General features: G+C 45.7%; 1 protein-coding gene across 4 annotated transcripts in view; it reads right to left on the bottom strand.

The window, feature by feature from the left end:
* Positions 1-24,280, bottom strand: part of SHROOM4 (shroom family member 4) — a 431,909-nt gene that overhangs the window by 36,525 nt on the left and 371,104 nt on the right. For all 4 annotated transcript variants that reach the window (XM_078663821.1, XM_078663822.1, XM_078663824.1 and 1 more), the window contains one exon: positions 9,687-9,751. In XM_078663821.1, the coding sequence (XP_078519947.1) occupies positions 9,687-9,751 (65 nt within the window). The remainder of the gene's footprint in view (positions 1-9,686; positions 9,752-24,280) is intronic.

Raw genomic sequence — 24,280 nt, 5'->3', positions numbered from 1 at the left:
TAGATGTATCCATCAGGACATGAGATGCAAACATAGGTATGTCACACATCTGCTTTTGCACAGCTCATCATAAATGGAAGAGCCATTTATTACATTCCAAGGTCACAGTTACTCCCAGAGAGGCCCTGACTTCTTCTTGAGCTTAATAAATGTGCGTTTGTCGCCTCTTCCTGTACCGAAATATGAACACGTGCTTGATTCCCAGCTCCTCTTTCAGTTCCAGGCCAATCCCAAATGTCCATCTTGCCACCCGCGCAGCTGATAGGCGCTCATGCGTTTGAACTCTAGAAGGACGTGCGTGCCAGGGGTTCATCCGTTACCTGTGAAACATAAGATCAGAGTTTGAATCCTGGCTTCTACGTGAACACGAATTGTGTGTTCCGCGGTAAATCAAGTTTTCAATCCGAGTCTCAGTGTCCATTATCTCCCATAATTAGGGGTGTCTAAAACCAAAAGTCCTCGGTTTGCAAGGGCCGAAACTCGGAAGCGCATTCCATCCCCCTGGAAGCTAAGATGGGATGTGAAAGGTCAGCCCTCGCCACATCGGGGCAGAGGCCTGGAGGGTGGGTGGTGCCTCTTGTCCTCTAGAACAGTGGGCCCAGCCGCTTGCCCCCTTTTACACCTGCGGCAGGGGCACGTCGTGCGCGGGAGGGCAGGCATCAGTGCTAAAAGCATACTTTCGGTGGAGCCAGGCTCACCTGGGCTGAACACGCCCCAGGAAGAGGGCAAACACAGGCTGTGCATTCTGATCATACCAGAGCAGCACTTTTACACGTCGATCAGGCTTGGAATAGCACCACACATCCTCGTTTACACGCTGCTCGTGCTGTAATGCCTGCAAATTGCAATTACATTTCATCGCGCTTAAAATACTAGCTTATAAGGACGATTACAAGCTGGTCACGCTTAAAATATCAACATATTTCCACGTTTGCATGATGATCGCGTTTCGAATAGCTACATATCATGTTTACAATCTGATCATGCTTAGTATAGCAACATATTACAGCGCTTCGCTGCTAATAGTGCTTAGAAACCCACATTACCGCGATTACATGCTGATCGCGTTTAGAATAGCGCCATAATGTCAGGATTAGATGCCGATCATGCTTAGAACTGCAACATATTATCATGTATACATGTTGTTCCTGCTTGGAACAGCAGTATTTCAATGATTACACGCTGATAGTGCCTAGAATTCCACATTATCGTGATTAAGCGCTGATCGCGCTTAGAAAAGCACCATAATACAACCATTACATGCTGTTCATGCTTAGAACTGAAGTACCACTTTTGCATGATCCTAACTACAGTCGAATCTGAATATTAATTACTCTCTGATGCTGCTTAGAACTGAATTCTCTGATTCACGCACTGACAGGTTACATGCTCATCACGCTGAAATCTGAGTGACGACATGTTCATGGTGCCAAACACCTCTTTAATAGCGCTTCTGTGTCCTCTTGAAGCACAACGGAGCTACAGACGCACTGGCAGTCATACTTTGTATGTCCAGGGTCACACAGCAGGTCAAGCTGATGAGTGGAATGCCACTCCTTTTTACCACCAGACCACCCCACAACCGGGGATTCTTTCACCTTTGACGGTGGTGTGATCAATAGTGATTATTGTAACAGTTCACCAAATGCATAATTTCTAAAAATATAAAAACCCAAGGGTCTATTTACAAGGATAAAGTCAGTGGCAGACACAAGTTTAAGCCTGAATTAAACTTCAATTACACCAGCCAGGAATCCACGAACAATCCTCGCATTGACTGGTGGGGATTTGTCCACTGGGAGTGTAGAAGTCTGCATCGGTAAATCCCACGCAAGGGGGGTAAGAAGTGGGTGTTACAAGACGTGGTGTGCCTTGTACACGGGCATTCTCGAGCTTCTCTATGACCCCTTTCAAACCCGGAAATGGGCGGAGATTCCCCAGCCAAAGGCAGGAGTAACTCTACTTGCAAGATGGAAATGTGTACGCACCAGTGGTCGAAGTGGGCGGGATCTATTGGGAACTATGTCCCCAATCCTATTTTACAATAACGGTTCCCAAAAGTCTTTAGACTCGCTGCGGTGTGCAGGTAGGGCTTCTTCCAATGGGTAAAAACTGTTTCCCCAAGAGGAAAAAAAAATGCATTTGCCCAGGAGTCACCCCCTTCACACAGAGGGGGCTAGTAGCCTTTGGAAAAAAATCACAAGACATTCCCAGAAGTATGCCTGGAAGTCAGCTCAGCTTTCCATGTGCACTTCTGTCTGTAAATTCTATAAAATAAAAAGTGTAAAATTACGTTCAGGTGACGATCTAAATCTCACCTGTACCTTAACATTTTTGCGTGTAAATAGGGAGCTATGTGCTTCTTAAGTAATAACACATTGTTACCATAATACAAATACATATCAGAACCAATCCCTCCTTCACCAGATTCAAGAGACAATTAAAAGAATTCCTCCTCAACTGTCATCTCTATCCCTCTTTTACTACATTATATTGGATTGAGAACTATCTAGAATCTCTGTTTATTAGTGTACTATGATGACTGTTTATGATTCTATCGTTTATGTTGCTGTAAAGCGCACTGATACCCCTCGGGTCGTGTCAACGCTATAGAAAACTCTTAAAAGAAATCTTCCATTAGGAATTTTCATGGAGTTTGGACACTCATTTCAACTGTGTCACTCCTTTCAACTGCAGCATTAACCTTTGGAGTGGTTTTGTTTTCTTGGTCCTGTTTTGAGGCAATCCCTAACAATACATAATACTGGGAAGTTGTTGTTGACGACACCTTTTGACCCCAAAATATCCCTTTTTTATACTTATGGAATATGGCCTACTCTTCTCAAATCCCAGTGGGTGTAACTCAGCCTTTCATCCTTCTGAAATCAATACGAGTGCCACAGAGTTGTTCAACAACACAATCTGTTAGAATCAGCGTTAGGAAGCTGCAACATATCGCCCTCGAGTGTTATTTAAAAACGAAGTTTTAATTTTCATTAAATTTGTTCTCTCAGCTCCTAGGTTTCCCCATCCCCACAGACTCCTCCTACTGCCTACCACTGAGCAGCGGCATTCAGAGGAAAACAGATATTATCGACCAGAAAGGAGCAGGCCTTGATGTAGATCTGGAAGGAGTAATAACTATCTTCTTTGGTGGGGGCTAGAGGAAATGTGGAAATCAGAAGGGAAAAAAATGCCATAACTTAAAAAAGTAAAAGAAGAAAAAAGCGAGATAGTCGTTTTAAAGAAATGCGATAACGCTAGGACACGTGGCCCAGTGATTAAATTAGATGTAAAACAATATACACAAATTGGTTACTGACTCTAGAACCAAGAAACAGAAGGTTTAAAGCTGGCTTTCCCACTTGTGATCCTGGACAAATATGTTACCGCCCTGCCACAGTTCCTTTTCTAAAAGACACACCGACTGTTGAGTCACAGAGTAGCTGCCACAAAAAATAACATTTACAAGATCATCGGAGGTCTCTGCTGAGCTGCCAATCACATAGATCTGATTGTGCAGCCCTCAATCACTCTGCAGCTCTTCTCCTCACTCTTACCCACTGATGTGTGGAGACACAAGGGGCCACTGGGGAGTCACAGGCACAGGGAGACAGACAGCAGAGGGCGAAGGCATGGACACGAGGAACACACACTGGGAGACAGAAGGGAGTCACAGATGTAGGGGAAATGGAAACACAGGGAGAGGCAAACACAGGCAGTCACAGACTCTATAAGAAAAGGATGGTGCGCCAGAATTAGCAGTCCAGGTAGGCTGTCGTGTTTTGAAAAAGTCTTTTATTATTTTCAATATTTTAAAAAGGCCTCAGCCAACGCGTTTCGTTCCCATATGAACTTATTCAGGGCTAGAGAAAAACTTGGTGACACATAAGGCAACCAAGCATAATTTGTAAGTTGAAACCTCCACGTCGTCAATAGGTCAAATTCTTAGCATAAATAGATACGACATATTAGAAGGGGTTTCTAACGCCAATAAGCGTCATCGGGCAGGAGTCTTCATGGTCCAGACGTGAGAGAACCACACCGTGATTGAATGTCAGTATAAATAAGAAACTGAACCACAGTTCCTTGATATGTAGGCTTTTAGACCAATAGGTAATCTCAGAACTAGTTAAAATCGATGACCACCTCTCAGTAAATTAGATATGGCCCGTGGAATACTGAAAATCAAATATACGTAGGGAATGGGGGTAGCGACTGTAAATAAATGCAATGACCGTGGGATAGGGCATATATAAACCTGAACCACCAGTTATAATCTCCCCAAAAGGAGTTCGTATTCTCCGTAGGTCCCAAGTCCGCGAGGGAGTCACAGATGTAGGGGAAATGGAAACACAGGGAGAGGCAAACACAGGCAGTCACAGACACTGGGAGACACAGACACTAAGAGACACAGAGGTGGACCACAGAACCTGCTGACACTGGGAGACACAGACACTAAGAGACACAGAGGTGGACCACAGAACCTGCTGACACTGGGAGACACAGACACTAAGAGACACAGAGGCGGACCACAGAACCTGCTGACACTGGGAGACACAGACACTAAGAGACACAGAGGCGGACCACAGAACCTGCTGACACTGGGAGACACAGACACTAAGAGACACAGAAACAGAGGCGAACCACAGAACCCGCTGACACTGGGAGAGGCAGACCATGGAAGATGCGAACACATGGGAGATGCACATGGGAGATAAAGGCACATGGGAGAGACAAGCCCACGGGAGAGACAAGCACATGGAGACACAGAGATGGGCCACAGAGCCCGTAGACACTGGGAGAGACAGAATTTGGGTGATGCAGGAACATAGGACATGTACACTGGAGAGGAAGACACATGGGAATCATAACTCTGGGAGAGACAGAATATGGGAGACACATACACTAAGAGCGACACAGAGATGGACCACAGAACCTGCAAACACTGGGAGAGACAATCCGTGGGAGATGCCTATGGGAGATGACGGCACGTGGGAGAGAAAGACACAAGGGTCTCACAGAGACTGGAAGACTAAGACACAGAGGGACAGCGATGGGAAACAGAACCTGCAGAGACTGGGAGAGACAGGCCTTGGGAGATGCAAATGGGAGATGAAGGCACATGGCAGAGAAAGACACATGAGTATCACAGACACTGGGGGAGACAGACACTAAGACACAGAGAGACAGCGATGGAAAACAGAACCCGCAGAGACTGGGAGAGACAGGCCTTGGGAGAGGCATATGGGTGATGACGGCACGTGGGACAGAAAGACACATGAGTATCACAGATACGGGGCGATACAGACACTAAGACACAGAGACACAGTGATGGACCACAGAACCCGCAGATACTGGGAGAGAGAGTCACATGGGAGAAGCAGATACATGGGTATCACAGACACCGGGAGACACAGATACTAAGGGCCAGATGTAGGTGGCCATTTACCAGCCGGTAAATGGGTATTTGTGATGTAGGGGGCCAATTTTACAGATTCAGTAAATTTACCGAATTGGTAAAATACAGAATCGGTATTTTTACCGATTCGGTAAGTGCTAGATGTAGGTGGGACTCTTCTGAGTCCCAAAGGCCTTACAGATTCGGTATTTTACCACCCAATCCAATTGGGTGGTAAAATACCGAATCCAGGTGTGCATGCACATGTGTGCATGCACACCTATGCCATGTGACAGACAGACATGCCCTAACTGTGTGCCACATGGCACACATGCCTGTATTTGGGGTGCTAGAAGGTGTCAAAGTGACACCCCCTGCACCCTTGCAGGATCGGTTTTGCCCATTGATTCCTATGGGCTTCAAGGCCCATAGGAATCAATGGGCATTACCGAATCTGTATTTACCGATTCGGTAAATTCCCATTTTTACAGAGTCGGTAATTCAATTACCGAATTTACCTAAATCTCCTTCCTTCTATTTTACCAATTCATAAATACAGAATCGGTAAAATTCGATATTTAGGAGTCGGTAAAATAGAATTACCTACATCTGGCCCTAAGACAGAGAGACACAGTGATGACCACAGATCGTGCAGACACTGGAAGAGCCAGACTTTGAGAGATGCAAATGGTAGATACCAGTACATGGGGGAGAGAGAGAGAGACACATGGGAGAGGCAGATGCATGGGTATCACAGACACTGGCAGATACAGACACTGTGTCACAGAGACACATTGATGGACCATAGAAGTCTCGCAGACAGTGGGCGATACAGACCTTGGAGGATGCAACACAGGGAGTATCAGACACATGGGAGAGGCAGACAGAGTGACTCACAGATACTGGGAGGCACAGACACCAAGAGACAGATGGACCACAGAGCCTGCAGACGCTAGAAGAGACAGACTTTGCGAAATGCAACATGCAACACAGGGAGACTCACACAAATGTGAGAGGCAGACAGAGTGACTCAGACACCGAGAGAAAGAGACACTAGGAAACAGAGAAAAAGAGATGGGCCGCTGACACTGGGTGATACAGACTTTTGGAGATGCAACAAAGAGAGAATCAGACAAATGGGAGAGGCAGACACATTGCTTAATTTGAGCCAGTGGTTTCCGATGCTCAGCACCGACACTTAATTGTCAACACTTATGACAGCTGCCACATGGTGGCGCGGTTTGTGAAATTTAAAGAAAAAAGGAACAACAGTTGTTTATTAATTCAATATGCATTAAAAACAACTGAAACCTGCCTCCCAAGCCATTCTTATAGATTTGGATGCCTGGAATAGTCTGAATTGTCACACTTTTAGGAGCGAGATGGTTGGTAGTTGTGTGGGTACTGTCGTTGGCAGGGCTGGCACTTGCAATGGGCGGTGCTAGCTATGGTGGTCCCCTGATGAGGGCCCTGGCACTTGATTTTTTTTTTTACACAAATTAAGCAATGTGACACTGGGAGACACAGACACTAAGAGACAGACGGACAACAGAGCATGCAGACACTAGAAGACAAGAGCTGCACGCCTAGAATGACGGACACAGAGAGACTAAGAGACACAAAGGCAGCAACCACAGAATCCAGACACTGGGGGAGAGAGACAGAGAAACCCCGAGACACAAGCTGCACACTTTTTATTTTTTCACTTTTTATTTTTTTACAGTTTTATATAGCGCGAACTTGACCCGCATCGGGTATCAAAGCACCAGTTGCATTACATGAGGACACATTCATTTTTGCTAGGCACGGGGAGATTAAGGGATTTGCCCAGAATCACAGGATGTTCAGCGTCATTGCCGAGACTCGAACCCAGTTCCCCATGTCCATTAGGCTAGCTAACTCCTCTCCCCTAACACCTTGAGCGATGGACGCTGAGAGACTGAGCCATGGACACAAACAATGGGGTTCAGAGACATTTGGGCGACGCGAACAATGGAAGACACAGGGAGACGCGGACACAGGGAGACGCGGACACAGGGAGAGCAATGGACCCCGAGAGATGCATATAGGATGACAATAGAGAGTCACGGACATCGGGGAGATGTGCACGGGGGAGTGGGGGGAGGGTTTAGGGCGAGCTTAATGGAGGAGCAAACATATGGGGTGACACAGAAAGATAATGGGATGTCTGGGATACAGAGCCGGACACAAGGAAGTCTGCCACACAGAGATAGAGCTGGACACAGGGGAGTCTGGGACACTGGGAGAGAGCCGGACACAGGGGAGTCTGGGACACTGGGAGAGAGCCGGACACAGGGGAGTCTGGAACACTGGGAGAGAGAGATGGACACAGGGGAGTCTGGAACACTGGGAGAGAGCCGGACACAGGGGAGTCTCAGACACTGGGAGAGAGAGATGGACACAGGGGAGTCTGGGACACTGGGAGAGAGCCGGACACAGGGGAGTCTGGGACACTGGGAGAGAGAGATGGACACAGGGGAGTCTCAGACACTGGGAGAGAGAGATGGACACAGGGGAGTCTCAGACATTGGGAGAGAGAGATGGACACAGGGGAGTCTGGGACAATGGACACAGGGGAGTATGGGACACTGGGAGAGAGAGATGGACACAGGGGAGTCTCAGACACTGGGAGAGAGAGATGGACACAGGGGAGTCTCAGACACTGGGAGAGAGAGCCGGACACAGGGGAGTCTGGGACACTGGGAGAGAGCCGGACACAGGGGAGTCTGGAACACTGGGAGAGAGAGATGGACACAGGGGAGTCTGGAACACTGGGAGAGAGCCGGACACAGGGGAGTCTCAGACACTGGGAGAGAGAGATGGACACAGGGGAGTCTGGGACACTGGGAGAGAGCCGGACACAGGGGAGTCTGGGACACTGGGAGAGAGAGATGGACACAGGGGAGTCTCAGACACTGGGAGAGAGAGATGGACACAGGGGAGTCTCAGACATTGGGAGAGAGAGATGGACACAGGGGAGTCTGGGACAATGGACACAGGGGAGTATGGGACACTGGGAGAGAGAGATGGACACAGGGGAGTCTCAGACACTGGGAGAGAGAGATGGACACAGGGGAGTCTCAGACACTGGGAGAGAGAGCCGGACACAGGGGAGTCTGAGACACAGAGACAGAGCCGGACACAGGGGAGTCTGGGACACTGGGAGAGAGCCGGACACAGGGGAGTCTGGGACACTGGGAGAGAGATGGACACAGGGGAGTCTCAGACACTGGGAGAGAGAGCCGGACACAGGGGAGTCTGCAACAAAGAGACAGAGCCGGGCACAAGGGTGTCTGGGACACTGGGAGAGAGAGCCGGACACAGGGGAGTCTGGGACACTGGGAGAGAGAGCCGGACACAGGGGAGTCTGGAACACTGGGAGAGAGAGCCGGACACAGGGGAGTCTGGAACACTGGGAGAGAGAGCCGGACACAGGGGAGTCTGGAACACTAGGAGAGAGAGCCGGACACAGGGGAGTCTCAGACAATGAGAGCGAGAGCCGGACACAAGGGAGTCTCAGGCACTGGGAGAGAGAGCCGGACACAGGGGAGTCTGGAACACTAGGAGAGAGAGCCGGACACAGGGGAGTCTGGGATAAAGAGATAGAGCAGGACACAAGGGTGTCTGGGATACATTACTGGGAAAGGATGAGTCCTCACGGAAACTGACGTGTCGCGGACACCCAGGAGTCCTGGTCCGTGGGTGACTGGGAAGACACTGACACGAACCCAGAGGCGCAGTACCATAAAAAGACGCGCGAAGCCGAGAGCACAGTGTCTGAGCTGAGCGCACACTGCTAACAAACACACACCTCACATCGCAGGTTCCGTTTGCACACATGAAAGCAGAGACACAAATGATGGCAAAACGGTTGCTGACCTATGGACAGTTCCTGACCTATGACCAAGATTGTGACAGTGAACGAATGAACAAGCACAGCTGCTAACTCCACCTGCTTCTAACAGCTGTACTTGGGTCCGTGAGCGAAAGTGCCAGAACAAAGCCCATAGTCACACAGTGTGTCAGTGATGAAGCTGCTAAGAACTGATATGCTGGGAGAAGTGAGAAAACCAAGAGGCAAATGGATTTTGCGCTCCTGCAATGTTAAGATTAAAACTACAAATCCCATAATGCATCATGTTGTTGGCCGAAAAGCCCGACATGGAACCTCACGTGCAGTGAAGTGAGACAAAGCCACACCACACTCAAGGGGATGAAGACTGCAGCCAAACACAGATCACACCAGGGGCAGGAAGGGACTCACCTCACGGACTTGCTGCTCTTCCGGTTTATCGGCGCCGGTTTCTCCCACTCCTCCAGGGGAAGCTCCTGAAAGAGACATTCCAGAAATATGAAAAAAAGACAAGGTCAGCCTGGTGAGAGCGCATCAACTATTTTCAAAAGTGGCAGCTGGTAATCTCCTCGCCCCGCGTCCTATCTGTCCGCACTGCTCTCGCCCCCTGCGAGGGGGGCCCAGCACCCCCTGGCCCCTCTTCACTGTGACCGGAAGCGACCCCCGTGTCCCCGCGCCCCTCAGAGCTGCACTGCTGCAGTGCTGCCTGGAGTCTACCGATAAAGGCACGGCAGCCGCGGCCCTGCTTTCATACCTCGCCGTCCCCCGCACCCCTCTCCAAAAAAACCTGTCTGGCTTGTTTGCGATGGCGCAAGCCCCGTTTCTACTAAACGGCTGATACATTTTTTCCCTCCCCGGCTCAGCTATTTGTTGCATTTTTTTCAGATAGTTGGAAACAGGGGTTTGGCTACCTTGGTGCAGCCGGTGCAGAGGCACCGAGGCCCATTCAGCCCTGAAAATGACTAGAATGTACTACCTTAGCAGCAATTAAAGGCCCCATTATCCTGGCTTGTACCAGGGCCGATGTTATCCTTGCTAAACTACTGGCTGGAAATCTCAAATAATCGATAACATATCAAAACATTCCGGCCGGGCTAGTCCAGGAGCACGTGGGTTAATTCATTGCAAACTGACAGGCAAAATTACCATTTCAAATCCATAACGATCAGTTTTGAGTAATAATTCAATCAGTTATAGTAAACGTGGAATCTTCAACGAAAATACAAAAGAACTTAAAATTCCCTCGTCAGAGTGTATCCGAGAGACTAGTAAGCATTATATTCTATGCCCTCTTCTCCCTAAAGGTGTTAGTTTGCAAGTGCTGGCCAGCTGCTCCAGAGATCTTAATTGTAAATAAATATTTTCACCTGTAATCAGTCTGATCTCAAGGTTCATAAACCTATACACAGGCATTCTACATCCATAGTGACATTTTCATAATTTGTGTTCATAGGATATGCAGTAAATCAGTGGCTCTTAAACTTTTGAGCTCTGGGGACCCCCGCTTAATCAGTACTGGAACCCAGGGACTGCCATTGAATTATTAGTGGAATCTGGTAACCCCCCCCCCACCACCACCCACCCACTGAGTCATTACTGGAAGCCGGCCTAAGCGTTTTAATAATTTGAACTGTAAAACAATACAAATAAATACACAAACAAGCATTTGTCAAACAAATACATACATAAATAAATATGTTATTTAATTCAGAAACAAAACACTAAACAAAAAATTGAATGGGAAGGTTGCAGATTTTCTAAATGAAATTTAGGACACCCCTCATCCGTACTATATTCTGTTTGATGCACCTGCACTGCTCCCAGAATCAATCTGAGGATTCTAAGTTAATTTTGAGCCGCCAAATTCAAATTCCTTCATATTTATAGAATGTTTTAACATTTGTAATTTTACATTTTGCTTCTTTATTTATATTCACTTTAATAGTCTGTTAAAATCATTGAATTTTCGAAGGAGTCGCAGACCCCCTAGTTCGGGTTCACAGACCTTCCGGTGTCCCTTTTCTGCAAGTTAAGAATCACTGCTGTAAATCATTACACAGGCTAGTAGTGTCTTGCAGGTAAGATGTCAGATCCATTGATACTTAAGCGAGAAACTTCCTTCCGTTTTGGGATGTCTTTTCCAGGAAAGAGGTAATAATCGCAACAACAGGCCTCCCAATGAGATTTATATATTTACAGTAGGACCCACCTTTACTGATGAGATTCATAAACAAATTTGAACACACCAATAAGTTTCCGGAGTCAAACTGTTGGTCCAAAAAGTTGATATTATGCGCCCCTGTGACGTTGTTTCTGAACAGTCTACTTTACAATGTAGCACTTTCTGCAAATTTTATACCTACCCTGCCAAGGAAAATATTTCTACTGCCTATCTTAAGAAGCTGGGGCTTGAGGCAATGTAGGACAGCGTTTATAAGATTGAAAAATGTTGGAAGATGAACTGATTATGTACCTTGTGTCATCATTTTTAAAATCCTTGATTAGATCCAGGACTTCAATGAACTAAATTAATATAACTTCTGAAACCTTTGTAAATCCCCCTCTTTTAGAATGGTTTTTACTTCTAGTGTTTTTATGAAGTTAGATTCAAATGATAACTTATTGTTTTCTTGTGCTTTTATGATTTTTATTTTTAAAATCGAATAAAGCGTTTTTTTTTTACTTGACACCAATAAGTTATTGGACATTATTACAATGTCTGATTGACAATGGATTTCTCGTCCACGTAGGTGCATGCAAATAAACTTGGCAAAAAGACGTGTACGTTCTTTGCTTCCCGTCAAGGTAAAAGAACGATGGAAAAAGGAGGTTGTGAGGAATAGACAAATTGAAACGGAGCCTGAAAAAGTAATAATAGGATAGTGATGTATGGACCATTTAATAATTTAGATTGGCCAACATAGGAATTTAAAGCTTCCTTTCATAAGTTAAATATAAATGTCTGTAACAAGCTTCTGACAAGTTGTGAAGGGGTCACATATCTGAATAAAGAAATCGCTCATGGATGATCAAGGCAAAGTACAAACAAAAAAAAGAAAAAACATAGGTACTAATAGCGTCCTACATGCATGGTCATATCAAACCAATGACATGGACCATACCATGCACTTCCATGTATATGGAGAACTTGCTCCATGTAGAAAGAATTAGGTAAACATAATTTAGAATCCATCAACAGATTTCAAGAAAGAGGATATCTAAAGAATGTCATCCAAAAAGCTTTAAATAAAGTAAAAGCCAGGAATAGAGTTGAATATACCACAACAAAAGAACCAATGAGGTTCATTCTGAGCCCTGATATTACTAAGTCAAAATGAGTGAACATAATTTTACAAAAACAATGGAGCATCATGAAAGTTGATCCAGACCACCCCATTCAGATTCGAGTGACATCAAGGATTACAAATTGAAAATCTGGTTCTATGAAAGATCCTTTTGAATTATCATCTTGCAAAGACCGAGAGAAGCACACAAGGTTTGAAATGCAGCCTACAAGGACTTTAGAAATGTAATCAATGCAACGCTTGCACAAATGGGATCAATAAAACAACATATGGAGAAGCCCAGCATAAAGGAAGAATTCTTTTATAGAAAATCTACATGTTCGACTGCCCCGTAGAAAAAAAATAAATAGGATTTACTAGGTGCACTTTAAAAATAAAAAAGTGCCTTCAGGTATACAATATGCGTTGGCATGGCCAGTTGGCATGGCGGGGGGGGGGGAATAGGGGAGGGAGAGAAGTACACATGGGAAAAAGCTCGAAAACACATGCACTCTCAAGGAGTGTTTCACACAAAAGGAAAACGAAGTGGTTGAAAACCAAGCACTGTAAGGGGAAATGCCAGCCAATCAAAAGAGCTGGTGAAGAGGCAATGCTCTATGGGAGGGGCAAACAGAAGATTGACAAGCTGGGACACAAATAAGAAGGTGGCAGATGAGTGTGAAAGGAAAGTCAACCAATGTTATGTTATGTTATGTTAAACTAGCTTATATAGCGCATGGCTACCCCAGCAACGGGGCGTCCCAGCGCTTGCAGACATGCCAGGTCCTAGTATGGTAAAGGAGGTGCTAGATGGATGCAAATAACCAGGTTTTTATGAGTTTCCGGAATTGCAGGTGATTAGTGGTAGCCCGGGCTTTAGGGGGGATAGAGTTCCAGAGCTTAGGGGCCAGATACCTGAAGGACCGACCACCAGCTCTGCTCCTCCGAATTCTGACAGTACAGGCCAGTGAGAGGTTCGCTGAGCGGAGTGCGCGCGCAGGCGTATAGAAGGAACACAGTCCATGCAGAGCTAGGGGGCCAATGTTATACAGAATTTTGTGAGTGAGGCAAAGGATCTTGAAGTGGATGCGCGGTTGTATAGGAAGCCAGTGTAGTCGACGGAGAAGGGGGGATGTGTGGCAGGTTTGTTATTGTTATTGTTAAGGTTTTTGTAGAGCGCGCAGTAACCCTGGGGCATCCCGGCGCTAGAACCTGGTAGAGCAAATAGAACGCGGGCGGCAGCGTTCTGTGCTCTTTGCAGCCTATTTATTGCCGTCAAGTTGGATCCCAGCATGAGGGCGTTACAATAGTCCAGGTGAGATAAAACTGAGGCCTGGACTATGATCTGACGAGTAGCAGGCTCAAAAAACCAAGAATGGGTTTAAGAGAGCGAAGACGCCCAAAGCAGGTGCCTGCCACTTTTTGGGCATGAGACTCCAGGTTGAGAGTATTGTCCAGTAGCACCCCCAGATTTTTCACCGACTCCTTGGGCAAAGGGGCAGGTCCCAGCGCCTGAGGCCACCAGTGCTCTTCCCAGGTCTGCGTGCCATTACCAACCAGAAGTACCTCTGTTTTAGAGGCATTAAGCTGAAGGCAGTTATTGGATAACCACCTAGAGATCGCCAAAATGTCTTCCTGGAATTTGATTTGGTCCTCCACATTGTTGTTGGAAAAGTTGAAAATAAGTTGCGTGTCGTCCGCATAAGATGTTAATGAGATCTTACGTTCCCGAGCCAACAAGGCCAGGGGGCGGACGTACACATTAAACAATGTGGGACTGAGCGCAGACCCCTGAGGCACTCCACATTCAAGAGGGAGCTTGCTGGATGAGTACGGCGGGGCGTGCACCTGGAAGGAACGGTCAGATAGAAAAGACGCGAACCAGTCCAGGGCCGTTTCCCTGACTCCGATCTCCCACAGTCTCTCAAGTAGTATCTTATGGGAGACCGTGTCAAAGGCCGCACTGAAATCCAGCAAAACCAAGATAGAGGTTGCGCCCATATCCAGGGAGGCCCTCAGATGCTCTGTCACTGTTAACAGGGCAGACTCCGTACTATGATTAGCACGGAAGCCATTCTGGGAGTCATCAAGGATCCCATTAGACTCCAAATAGGCAGTCAGAGTGGAATTGACATGTGCTTCCATCACTTTCGCAAGATAGGGAAGCAACGATATAGGTCGAAAACTATCAGGCCTAAGTGGATCCAAAGTTGGTTTTTTCAAAAGGGGTAATACTTTGGCGTGTTTCCAGGATTTAGGGACCTCGGCTTGCTGTAAAGATCGATTATTCAGCTAAGCAATAATGGGGTTCCAAGCTCCTGTATGTTCTTGGTAAACCGCAGTGTCTCCCAACAGACAGCGCATGAACTGTACAGTGGCCTCAACATAAAATGGACCATTGCTACCGGAACGCTAGACATTTTCGTGTGCTCCATCACACATAACCTTTAATGGATTGGATTTCATTACTAAGAATGAACAGGAAGGTAATAAAGAAAAAAATGCAGATGCAATTAGAATCTAAGTATGTTATTGACGGAAGCACTAGGTCAACATTTGTATCTAATCAAGATGAATATTTGCACTTCTAGATCGAATAAATGGCACAAATGCAACCTCCGAAGAGCACAGAAGAAAAGCTGCAGCTTTAGTTGAGATGTTATGAGCCGTAACAAACCTCTACCAATCAGAGGGCTTAAAATCAGTCTACACACAATTACAGGCTAATGCATCCAGTTATCATATGAAAGAAATGTAATGTTAAACAATGCCACTGACCGATCGCCATGCAATCAGAAAACTCAAATGTATAAGCTCCTGGTATGAGTCATGTCACAATGAGACACATTTAATAAATACAATCATTGGTTACCCCTCTGAAGTTGATTGGGATTGCATGCCAACTAAAATAATATACTAAAGAATACACAGAAAAATTAAACAAACAAAAAAAAAACTTAAATTACACCGGATATAGAAGAAAGACTTTTTATTAAATGGCTGTCCTGATACAAATTATTTTTAAATAAGCATTATTTGAAAATGGAGAACCCTGTTTATCTGTGGATGCAAGAGGTGAATGTGCAGTAAAGGAGTCTTTTAAACAAAATAAAATAAACAAACTTGGGACACTAAGGCTATTATTCAAAACATTGTAACTCTACAAATACAAGACCCACCCTGAAAAAAGCAGCAATTTAAGGGCTTTGTGAGGGCTATAAATACGAAGCAAAAATACTTAGTAACTGGTTTTGACAAAGACTCTGCACAGACGAAATGTTTTGGCTACATTTATTATTTTTATTTGTACACCCAAAGTAACTTGAGAGAGGTAAACACTTCCCAGAATGCCGTTCTTTTGTTTGAAGAACAGCTTCTGCCCAGACAGACACAGCAGATGGGTGGTCTAAAAGCACACTTGGCACAGAGGTGGCGGCTTCCATGAGCCATACCCAGACCTGGCAGCCATGGGTGGAGAGAGAATGGTGGAGAGGGAGGACAGAGGGAGGAGCCAGGAGGGGTACAGAATCTGGACCAATTGAGGACTTCTAGTCTTCTAGTCCTAGCGCTTCCACGCTATGGAAGGTGCGAATTAGTACAATGTGCAGCGACAGTCACTTTCTGACTTTATCCGAAGTTTGTTGCAATGGGTTGTAGGCAGCCGGCTAGCCATAGGCGGTTCATCGTGACCGCCAGGAGACAGCCTATTAATGAGTCAGTCAATGATGGAGCTCATTAATATGCTACCTCTCTTCCAGATCCATATGAATAGTTTCAGTGAGTTAGAAGGGTTGACTAAACAAAGAGCCTGAGGACAAGAGGTGCTGTTCCTGCATGAACAAACCTCTGACAAGGCAGGATCTGAAACTCCCAGGCATCAGTTCACCAGCCAACCATGCTGGAAGGGATCCTGGGGCATCAGAAGGCACTTGCTCCGTCAAACAAGTTATTATAATGCCACCATCTTCTCTGGAAGGTTTACCCGTGAATCGACAACCGAAACAAGCTGCGAATAATGGTTACAGGTAAGTAAATTTATTCTTGCAGCAGGTGTCTGTTACGGAGTCGCATGCTGTGCATAGACTGCTCCTCCCTCTCATACCAAAGCCGTGGATATGGAGAGGATTAGGAGTGTAATAAATGGTTATCCGCGGTATGACCCATCGTGTTTCTTGTCTGCAATGTCCATCGGAACATTTAAACTTTATAAAGATGTACACCGACCACCATGGAGTTGCCTTACAAAGGCATCAAGAATTATGCTTCCTATGAGGACCCCGGCTTCTCTCTTCTTCTAAGTCTACCCTGGTCTTCATATATCCCAGAGTTCCATTTTAACACATAAGAAGTGCCACGTAAAGCAGCAAATTATTCATCATGTCAACCCTGACTTTGGAATAGCACTTCCCTTGCGCGGCTGTGACAATGGGTCGAATGGTGATCTTTTCCTATATCACTTAGTCTTAGCTACTTCCCACATGACCTCACTGCATGGATCAGGGGTGTGCAAGGAGAACTCAAGCCTATCACTGTGGACTGAAAGATTGCAGGCAAAGTTAATATTTGATTGACATGAAATGGTGGACCAGCCCCAGGGAGAAATCAGGAATGCAAGCGTATACCAACTCTATGTGCATCTGTAAGGGGCCCTCTTCTATAGTGGCTACATGCAACTCAACCTTGCACAGAAATTACTTCCCACAGCAGTTCTTTGAAGGCACACACATGCTGAGGGTCAAATGGGGACCATTATTCTCAAATTTAAATCTCAAGAAGGAGAAGTGGCATATATTGGTCCTGAATAAGCCTTTTTATGGCCTTTCATGACATTGCCAGAGACTGGTAGAATGTTTCTCCTTCATTGGCAGCTAAATGTATACCTAAATATGTGTAGGCTAACTGGCTGCTCTCAAATGCTGGTAAGTATGGTGTTGTCTGACAAAATGAAGCACATTAAGGGGCGACACCCTTCGACATGCAATGTTCTGCACAGTGCTTTCATTTATTATTTACATTTTAAAAAAAAATTTTTTTTTAGTCCACATACTATCTCCAATCTTTAATGATAAGCACCTCTCTGAATTGTAGCGATCCATGTGCCTAGCAGATTGGACATTCTTCTCGCAATAAAGATTTACCGGACTACCTCAGGTACGACTTGCTTCCTATACCCACCGCTATGAGATTTAACTGCATAACCGGCTTGGCTATGGGATGACCAGCCTCCTTGAGGATTTCCATACATTTTGCTCTGAATTTAAGTTAGTGATCAGAAATGAATAACTACAAGTTATCTGTCCCTGCTGCCTGCTGAGCAGATTGCGTCATGGTGGCACCTTTCATAAGGTCCCCACTGGGCAACCCGGCAACGTGTGCGAATTGTGGCCGAATCCCACAAAGTGCCAATAATGTAGGTCATGGGCATCAGCACTGAGCAAATTATTGCACCATCTGTGGCAGTTCTGGCAGGAGAGGGAAAGTGTATGAAAAGATCCGCGACCAATCTATCAACAGTGCATCCTCTTGGGACTGAGGGTATCTGGCGGCATTAATTTAGGCACTTTTTGTTTTCTTTTCTGGCAAATGGATCTATGCTATTCCTGCTATGCCCCATTCCTGAAAAGAACACTAGAAGGTATGTGCGTCATGAATGGTGTATACTATGTGTAGCTCTGAGATCAGTTTCCTTCGTCTGGCAAATGCACTGAGAGTATGAGTTTAAGTGCCAAATCCAAAGCCTAAATTTGAGCCGGATCCGAGATGGCCACATCGCCTCTTTAAGTAATTTACTGTTGTAGCACGGTCCATCCTTAAGAAACCACCTTGCCCTGCACCTGTGCGACAAATGCCTTGACTGCCCACCACACTCCTCAAGTTCCAGCAGATATATGCGTTGCATTGACCCTTCCTGGATCCATCGTCTCTAATGTCAGTGCTTGCATGATCAAGGATATCTAGGGAAGGTGACTCTTTCCTGGGTACCAACCAGGAACATCAGCTCAAGCAATCACTGACCAACTTCTGAATGCTAAAAGAACAAAACTCACGATGCGCCCATCTCACAGAACCAAGAGACCTTTGCAGGGTGAACATTTGCGTTCACAAATACTCAAACAGAAGACGATCTAATCGCCTGTAATGCTCACTGTAGCCTTGAAAAGGCACCCAAAGCATTTGCCCATCTAAAAACCTATCTCATTAAACAAACTTTCGAATGCTAATTAAAATGACAGCAATCAATGAACGCGAGCTTGGAGTCAAAGATGGTCTGCTACTTAAAAAAAATGTTGGGAAGAAAAGTAATTGCCTTGGCACCACAATGGATCTTAGTAGAGCTGTATGGCCAAATATCATTTTTACTGGGAACCTTTATGGTCACAGCCATGGCGGGTGGCAGCAAGGCACTATGCATAGGGCATTGAATTATGTGCCTAGGCCTGCAGGTTACTGATGGATGGAGGGACATTTACATAAATAAGATGGCTGAGGAGGGAGGTAATACATCAGCAGGGGAAGATTTGCGAGTCCAGACAAGCTCCTAAGTAAGGCCAGTTTCCCAAAAAGTGGACCTATCACACTGAACATCTAGACAGAGGTCACTCTTCTTGCGTGACTTTAAATGTGGCCAGCCTACAGGGGCTATCCAAGCCTCTGGGCTGCTCACTGGTGGTAGAGTGGTTACTAAGACCTCTGGAGGTACAAACCCCCACCCAGGCCTGGGATAATAGCCGACACGTGGACCGAGAACCCAGATCTGCTACAAGAATATCCAGCTTCATCCAGTCCCACCGCCTCACCTACACCTTATACTCAAGCCTTCTTGTTAATTAAAGGAGTCCACAGGGCAGATGATGCAGTTGGCCTACTGTGGGTGCAAGAGTACAGCGCATGTCCTGGTCTGTGCAGTTTGTTGTCCACTGAAATCTGCTTCCTGGTTCTAGCCCCTGCATGGCAGGGTATCCAACAACCTGGCATTGGTGAGAAACACCTGCATTAGTGAAAAGTGATAACACGATGCTATGCATGAGTCCTAATCAAGTTTGTGGGATAGCACACAATTCTGTTCAGTGCACCATGACTAAAGCATCAGCTTAGACACCGGGAGGGTCCACCCAGCAGCAGCACCGGTGTCAAGGGTTGGGGTGTGGATGGCCTGCAGCACCCCCTGCTGCCAGCTCTCTGCTTCTGCAGCATCTCAGCCTCTGCTGGAGATGTGCCCTGGGGCCAGGCATCACCATCTGGCAACACAACAAGGACCCTGTGAATCTCACGAGATAAAGGATCCTTGAACTGGAAACTGTCAACAAACAAGCGTTCTCTCTTCTCACTGTGCTGCTGGCTGCATTTCAGGACTGTTGCATTTCAGACAAGAGCAGAGCTGTTTTCGGGCAGGGTGTCTCTAGGTTTTCGCTGTCCCCATAGCAGATATGAAGTACCACTCAAACAGGGATGCTGGTCTTCTGCTAACATGGTCTCTGCATGCGACCAGATAAATTGCAGAATGAGGGCCACTAGCACTCACATACAAATAATATAATCAGATGCAATTCGTTGCACCACCCCTCTCTGCCCTTGTCTATGCACATAAGTCATTTCCTATCTTTTTCTAATAATAATAAATTAATTACTATAAAGGTGAAAATAGAAAAATATAACTATCCATGCTTAAAAAGTAATCAATATTTAAACAGGTCATCGAATCAATAGATCAAGATTCGGAATGACCGCATCCTACACTAGTTAAGATTTATTGATGAGGTACAACTTACACCAGGGCTTTAGAAATACCTGGGAAGGACGCCAGTAGGAGTGCGCTTCAAGGCTGCAATGAAGCCTCTGGTGCAGGATCAAAAGACTGCAATGTTCAGATTAGGTGCAGCCAGGACACATCTATTTAGAACAGGGTTCTCCAAAGTCAGTCCTGGAGGGCCGGATCCATGCCAGCTTTTTAGCATATCCCCATTTAGATAAATGTAAATGTAAATTGTAAATTGATACTTGTATAGCGCACTACTCACCCGCAAGGGTCTCAAGGCGCTTGTACGAATACCGCTGTGGAACCCATCCTGGCTTTCCCTGTGAGGTGTCCACTCTTGGGCACCCCCAAGGTGGAGGCCAGGCATCCATAGCGTTGTGGGGGCCGTTGTGGAGATTAAGCAAGCTATTGCCCAGAGTTGCAGAGTGCGACTCCATGATTGGAATAGGCACCGAGGCGAGAATTATCAGGTCCGTGGAATTTTGAGCCCAAGACCCGCCGAGGCGGGGAATTGAACCCTGGTCCCGGGCTAGACCTCTGCATCAGGGTCTGCCGCTCCAACCATTGAGCCACACTGCTCCATAAATAAATGTAGTTATCTTCAAAATATGGAACGAGTCCGGCACTCCAGCACCGACTTTCGAGAACCCTGATTTAGAACAGGGTTTGCTGAGCAAATGGGGAGATAAAAACCTCAGCAACACTCAATAACTGTGTCCGATAAACTATGGAGCCCATTCACAAAAATATCTTCTATTTGTTCATGATTAAATGATTTTATTAAATTCACAGAAATGCCTGGGGTGCTTCCAGAAAACGAAAAGTTTTGAAGATTTGTAGGCATTGGTCTCCTACCCAATACCTACCCCCCGCAGAGCGTACACCAGGAGAGGTGAGGCGCAGCAGCCAGAGCGGCCAACTCTGGTGCGCAGGGCTCAAGGTTCGATCCCCGGCGCCAGTGTCAGCGCAGCTCAGCACTGTGTGACTCGTGGGAGTAGCTCACTTAATCTCCAAGACGGCCCCCAGCCGCGCCTTGAAACCCTTACAGGTGATATGTTCGCGCTTTACAAATAGGATTTGTTTTTATTATTATTGCTAACTACTTCGGAAATGGCTGATTCGGACTTGGGTGCCAAATGTTTTTGACCCGGCTTCTTTTTTTTTAAACAAGCATTGGCAGAGTCAAAGGTCTCAGTTAAGCATGAGCTATTGGCTTTCTCAGTGGTTTGTAGCCATATTGTACAATAGCATGGCTGAAAGTAAAGAAAAAACATGCTGCGACATGGGCAAGGCTGGGCAAGGCTAGCCACGGTATGCTGCTTTTTTTCCAGTACTTTGAGCCACGCTTCGGTACAACAAGCACTCCTATGGACTGCTGCAACTTCCAAATAATTGCTAAAACATGGATGCAATTGACACTTTTATCTCTTAAAAAAAAGAACCTAACTAAGTGGCTAAAAAACAGGGCTCAGTATGAGACAAACTGACATTTTCATAGTGCATCAGTAAAACGTGTAAATATAACCCCGGTGCATAATCACATCTCCCGTCATGTGCCCCCTGGGGTATGAGCACTTTGCTTGCTCCAACTGGCCTGGTTTGAACTATTACAAAACGATGAAAAATATGTACTGGTAGAACAAGATGACTGGAAAATCGATGCAAGCAAGGTATATGTGACTGCAATAGCCGTGGAACCCACAGTATCTCATACTTAGCAAAATACTGTATTTTCAATTAAAAGTGTGTTTACAGGTAACATGGGTGAGATCAATACACCCCTACTGTCTCACCCACGCTGCCTATCACCTTCAAAATGCATTCAGTGGCTAGGAATATGGGGGCGCGGCAGTGGTGAAGAGATCCATTAAGGTGAGCACCAACCGCGACACAATTTTTTGTTTAGTGTAAACAAGCAATCTTGAGAAGCAAAGAATAAAACACAGACAGATTGAAAGAACGAACCAAAGGTGTGTGTATTTGTTTTAACGTTCCGGGTCACGAGGAAAAATTGACTCATATTACTGTGGGGATTGCGCAACGCGCAAGTTTAAATACATGGCAAAATGAATAATAATGAGCGAAGATTGTCCTCGGGGTTTCGTGTTTACTTTTTTGTGCTGAGCACAACTGCAGGTTCAAATAGGCTGCAGATTCTTGCTCAAATGTTACTAAAAACGTGTTGTCATGTGTTCATGTGTGGCCCTTTGCGCATGTCTGGTATAGGCCAGTTGCTTATTATTGTACTTGACGGTTAATCTGGTGCTAATGAGGTGAAATCTTTACCCAGATAGTATAAAGTAATTGAAGGCGACTTCAGCAGGCCAGAGAAAAAACTAGTTTTCCGAGGTCAAGCTGGCTCCAGATGTGGAGAACTCCCAGACGTAAAACTTCCGGATCCAACCACTAGATGGCAAAATAGTGAAGATCAAGTGGAACTAGAAGAGTTCTCGCTCCACAACCTCCTCCCTCTTGCAATACACATGAACATGAGTTCCTGCATACCCAGCCATGGCCTCAGAAAAAAGCCAGACCCAAAGCAGACTTTCTACAGAAGGGAAGATGCACCAAAGCAAAGTCAATTTACTCCAAATGAATCAAGAACAAATCTTTATTGTCGTAGAAAGTAAGAAATGGACATCAGCCAACACGTTTCGTTCCACAACTGGAACTTCATCAGGGCGTAGCTATTTAGATCAAGGCATACTCTGCCCGCGTATTCGTACCAAGGATGTTTTAACAGGTATAGGTAGAAGACATCCTGAGATCTCAAAACCAATTTTAATGCAGATGTAAGTTCTACAACTTCGTCCAACATCCCACAGTCACGGTAACATTCACTGGACGAGGAAACACTTCTGATGACGTTTATCTTATCAAGGATAATGACCACTACACAGGTTACCGTGACTGTTGGGTCCCCTTTCCCACTTTCAAGTGGAGTAGGTGAACTGTCTGCACCACCTCAGTGGGATGCAGAGTTATTACGCCCCTTGACAAACTTGAGTCTGTAATAAGGCAAAGGCAGAGAGGCAAAGTGTTGCTTATTTGCATGAGGCTATGCCACAAGGTAAATGATGGCATGCCCCCTTGAAATGATGCCAGTGCACAAGTAGCACCAAAGCAATCTGTATTACAGAAGGGGCTGAACAAGTTTCTGCAGCACTTTCGTAATTGTGCTCCATGAGTGCAGCAAGCAGGCGTGCACACCGGCCGTGATCCTTGGGTTCTTAGTGTAAAACAGCCCGGGGTGATGATTTTCAAAGTCACATGCAATCCACATCCGGGCCAGCTGATTAGGCCAGGCTCCAAACTAAGTACTCTGAGCGTCAAAGGCTACAGTTTCAGGGCAGTTCGAAAGGAAGAGTAAAGTTCAGGAAGGTTTGGGGGGTCTGTATAGGACTGGGTTTGAACATAATCTACGAACAGGGAAAATGCCTCAAATCTAACCCTGGAATTTGATGGCATGAACTACTTTGGTCACTGAATAAGTAAAGGTGCACTTTTATGCATGGATATGGTGACTGGGAGAGCAGTTTGAACATAATGCTCTCGCTTTGTTTTCTTTTGAGAACTTATTGATAATTTTTATTTCAGAAACTTTGGTCTGGTGAAAGCTTCCATCTACCCTGCCATAAAAGCCCTACATTGGTTACCAGAAGATCGACATTCAAGCTGATTGAATCACCCACAAAGCGTTACATGGAACAGGACTGCTCTTCGTCTATATAAATAATAATGTAACTGTTCGTTTGTTCAAAATCTCAAATCTCAAAAAGTTCTTCATCGATTGCTTTGAAATTTTGACACAATGTTGCATTCGAATACGGCAGTGTTATATACACAACGCTGGATTTGAATACGCACGTGTCAAATACATGCGTGTTTTTAATCGAAAGCACAAACAGACACATAAAAATATCAATATGGGTTTGATAAAAATATGAAATCTACGAAAGGTCTTC

Source organism: Lissotriton helveticus, chromosome 10 (assembly GCF_964261635.1).
Source record: "Lissotriton helveticus chromosome 10, aLisHel1.1, whole genome shotgun sequence".
In the NCBI taxonomy this organism is placed as follows: Eukaryota; Metazoa; Chordata; class Amphibia; order Caudata; family Salamandridae; genus Lissotriton; species Lissotriton helveticus.
This window is presented reverse-complemented; position numbering and strand designations above follow the sequence as displayed.